This window comes from Frankliniella occidentalis, unplaced genomic scaffold (genome assembly GCF_000697945.3).
Source record: "Frankliniella occidentalis isolate FOCC.00 unplaced genomic scaffold, Focc_3.1 Scaffold9, whole genome shotgun sequence".
Classification (NCBI taxonomy): domain Eukaryota; kingdom Metazoa; phylum Arthropoda; class Insecta; order Thysanoptera; family Thripidae; genus Frankliniella; species Frankliniella occidentalis.
Window position 1 is genome coordinate 514,504 of NW_026267139.1, and position 3,655 is coordinate 518,158.

At 41.0% G+C, this 3,655-nt stretch overlaps 2 protein-coding genes across 8 annotated transcripts in view; one reads left to right on the forward strand and one right to left on the reverse strand.

Annotated features, from left to right (window-relative positions):
• LOC113202709 (vanin-like protein 1) overlaps window positions 1-487 on the reverse strand; it is a 30,512-nt gene extending 30,025 nt beyond the window's left edge. For 2 of the 6 annotated variants that reach the window (XM_052275930.1, XM_052275923.1), the window contains exon 1: window positions 26-225. In XM_052275930.1, coding sequence (XP_052131890.1) covers window positions 26-225 — 200 coding nt within the window. Of the gene's footprint in view, window positions 1-25; window positions 253-297 lie in introns of those variants that run through there. The other 4 variants (XM_052275941.1, XM_052275935.1, XM_052275951.1 and 1 more) reach the window with 4 other exon arrangements.
• LOC113216274 (glycerol kinase) lies at window positions 93-3,655 on the forward strand. Of its 2 annotated transcripts, XM_052275969.1 has the most exons (11): window positions 93-236; window positions 646-722; window positions 850-1,108; window positions 1,189-1,406; window positions 1,479-1,588; window positions 1,678-1,780; window positions 1,860-1,970; window positions 2,051-2,307; window positions 2,420-2,625; window positions 2,723-2,860; window positions 2,947-3,655. In XM_052275969.1, exons 2-11 carry the CDS (start codon window positions 648-650, stop codon window positions 3,009-3,011), a joined length of 1,542 nt encoding a protein of 513 aa, XP_052131929.1. In that variant the 5' UTR covers window positions 93-236; window positions 646-647; the 3' UTR covers window positions 3,012-3,655. The 2 variants fall into 2 exon arrangements, with proteins under 2 accessions (XP_052131929.1, XP_052131933.1); XM_052275973.1 differs by lacking the exon at window positions 93-236 and having other exon boundaries at window positions 528-722.

Consider the following 3,655-nt stretch of genomic DNA (forward strand, 5'->3'; position numbering starts at 1 on the left):
CCCCGCTCACCCCTTACCCCCTCACCTCATACAGCTGAGAAAGCTGAGACAGCCGTCTGCTGCTCCGTCGTCGTAAAGACCCGTCGGCCGTCTGCTGTCGCCCTGGAACTGGGCGCAAATAAAAACATTCAGAAACAGCCGACAAGTACGCCGTGGCATCCCGACAGTCCTCGGCCCCTCAGAGTTCCCCGGGCCTTCCCCGTTTGCGTCACTCTCGTTATTCATCCTCCCGGCAGGTAGGTTGACCTCCCGAAGTGCTCCGATCGAGCGCCGAAGGTTATGAGTGTTTATGTTTACCTGCCTCATTAACTGCCGCACACTGTGGCAATCGCCGCCCGAAGCGTCGAAGCCCAGGGTGACCTTTACGCGCTTCTGTGACTCGCCGCGACTTGTAAAGAAGTCGTGTGAAAGCCGCAGCCCGACAGCTCGCTGGACTTTGTCTTATTCTCCTGTCGCTGCTAGCGACCCCCCCGGCCCGGGGGCTTATCTGTTGCTGCTGCTGCTCCACCTCAAGTATCTCCCTGTCAATTAATTGACACAGAGTACTCTGTGCACCCGTGGCAGCATAGTGTGCCTTCATCAACACCATTTGGGACAGCTTAAACTGGTTTGAAGTGTGAGCTAAGAGTCGCATTTATTTTTCAGACATGCCCGTCGTTCAGGGAAAACATGGTCCACTTGTTGGTGCCATTGATGAGGGAACAAGTAGTGCGCGTTTCCTGGTGAGTATTTGAAATTGATAGAAAACTTGTTTTCTTATTTCATTTTCTTGTTTTAATTATTTAAGTCTCACAACAGCAACAAAAAAAAATCAACACGTATTTACACTAATATTGTTTCTTTTTGAAGATTTTTTCTGCAGAAACCAAACAAATTGTTGCTAGACATCAAATACCTCTGAGTTTGATTTATCCAAAGGAAGGATGGGTTGAACAAGACCCTGTTATGATTCTTAATGTAGTGAGAGAATGCATATCGCAAGCGGTGGATAATCTTGTAGCAGAGGGCTGCTATGCATCTGACATTGTTGCTGTCGGTATTACAAACCAGCGTGAAACAATTGTAGCCTGGGACAAAACAACTGGTGTACCTTTCCAACACGCCATAGGTTGGTAAAGAGTCACACGACACGCTTTCATATTTTCCTATCTTTTTAAGCATAATTGACTCTCAAAATTTTGGTTTCAGTCTGGCAAGATATGCGTACCAGTCATATGATTGATGAATTGATTCAAAAGTTACCTAATGCAGACAAAAATGGCTTAGCTAGCAAAAATGGCCTTCCTCTTAGTCCTTACTTTAGTGCGAGCAAGATTTCATGGCTCTTGCAAAATAATCCAGAAGTAAAACTTGCTTTGGATGAAAATCGTCTTCTTGTTGGGACCATTGACACTTGGCTTATTTGGGTAAATCGATGTCACTGATTTGTAGGTGGAATTTTTTTCATATTTTGTAATGCAATACCACCTTGTCTTCAGAATCTTACTGGTGGTGTTAATAATGGTCTTCATATTACTGATGTCTCAAATGCTTCCCGCACAATGCTTATGCATATTGAGTCTCTCAAGTGGGATCCATCCCTATGCGAGTAAGTACTCTATTTATATTGACTGTCACACCAAAAATAAAAATCCATCACAACCACAGCAAATTAATGTAGTTTATGTGTTTTTGTAGATTCTTTGACATTCCTATGAAAATTCTACCAGAAATTCATAGCTCATCTGAAAAGTATGGGGAGATTGCAGAGGGAAAGATACAAGGTGTGCCTATTTCAGGTGTAAGTAAATTTTTGTAAACCTATTCAATGCTCTTTCTTATTTTAATAGTGCTCTAGTAATAATTTTTTTTTCTTGAAGATACTAGGAGACCAGCATGCAGCCCTGGTTGGACAAATGTGTTTTAAGTCTGGGCAAGCAAAGAGCACATATGGCACTGGTTGTTTTTTACTTTACAGTACAGGAGAAAAGGTAACAAAAATTGTAGCTATTTTTAATATTTTTAAAATTATTTTATTGGTAGTAATTTTTTATCTTTCTTCTTATTAAAGAGAGTGGAATCCAAATTCGGTCTAGTGGCAACGGTGGCCTACCAAATGGGACCACACAAGAAGCCTGTGTACGCTCTAGAAGGCTCTGTGGCTGTAGCAGGTGCAGCTTTCAACTGGCTGCGTGATAATGTAGATATGCTGTCTGACATAAGCCAGAGTGAAGCTCTCGCCGACAGTGTGGGAAATACAGGAGATGTATACTTTGTGCCTGCCTTCTCCGGTCTCTATGCTCCCTACTGGATTTCAGATGCTCGCGGGTGAAAAGATACTTTATGTTGATTTTATCTATCTATATTTGCACTGTGCCAGAAACAAGTGCGCATCCATATTTTGTCCTATGTTTATTTATACCAATTTCAATCTTTGTAGAGTTATGTGTGGAATTTCTGAAACAACATCTCGTTCTCATATCATCCGAGCAACTCTAGAAGCTGTTTGCTTCCAAACTAGGGATATACTCGATGCAATGAATGGGGATTGTGGGGTGCCTCTCTCTCGCCTTCAGGTTGATGGTGGGATGACTGCTAACCATTTGCTGATGCAGCTACAGGCTGATCTCATTGGTATTCCAGTTGGTGAGTATGCTGATCATTTCCAGTTAGCAGGAGACGGTTTCTTAGTCAGTGTTGTAATTAAAAAAAAACAAAAAAAAACTCTTTTCATATATTTCAGTGCGGCCTAAGATGGCAGAAACAACAGCATTAGGAGCAGCTTTAGCTGCAGGCTGTGCTAGTGGAATTGATCTTTTCGACTTGGATAATATTGAGAGAATGCCTGCTGATGTTTTTGAACCAAAAATCACGGAAGAAGGTAATAAACACTGCTTTCTTTGTAAATTTTTAAACTTTCTGTCATTTGGATATATATATATTAATATTTTCCAAAAATTGTTTCAGACCGCAATGAGCGTTATAATAAGTGGAAGATGGCAGTAGAGCGCAGTCTTGGGTGGGAAACCTAAAGTATTTTTAAAAGTTCACCAAAGTATTGGGATACATTGTTCTCATCTTGTATCCCTTTCTCAAGTACTTGAGTTGATTTTGTGATATTCGTCTGAGGGTGCCTCAACAATGAGCAAAGGCAGTATGGCTTGAGACCAGGCGACCCGAGGGAACCTGAGGCGTTTGTGCAACTTGTAGCCTGTCTCAAGCCTCCTACATTTGACTACTTCCATCAATTTTGAGGGCACCTTTACAAGTCTTACCATCAGTCCAACCCCTTGTTTTAGTGAGTGCCCATACTCTACTCTGTTTTATTCAAGTCTCACTGTTTATAATTTTATGTGTGAGTGTGCGTTTTGCATTACTACTCCATGAATGTGATGTCCTAGATATTTAAGCCACAAAGATGCATTTAGATTGTCGAGAAGCACATGAAATAAGTTACTTAAATGCCTCAGAAGCTATCAGGGTGTTAATTTATGGACCAGTTCTCTAAAGACGCGTTTTTATAACAAAAACATGAATGAATTTTAGAATGTTTATATTTTTTGTAGATACCGTTATATTGTACTGAGAGGTGTACTTATGTCATCAGCCACAGTATTAATATTTGTCACTTTTTGAAGTGTAGGAAATATAGCTATACAAATTTAAAACTGAAAAA

Bases quoted from the DNA above. Each gene is read 5' to 3' on its own strand.
- LOC113216274 (XM_052275969.1), top strand. From the start codon at position 648: ATGCCCGTCGTTCAGGGAAAACATGGTCCACTTGTTGGTGCCATTGAT. The intron at 1,589-1,677 runs GTAAGTACTCTA...GTGTTTTTGTAG, and splicing joins TGGGATCCATCCCTATGCGA to ATTCTTTGACATTCCTATGA. The intron at 1,781-1,859 runs GTAAGTAAATTT...TTTTTCTTGAAG, and splicing joins AAGGTGTGCCTATTTCAGGT to ATACTAGGAGACCAGCATGC.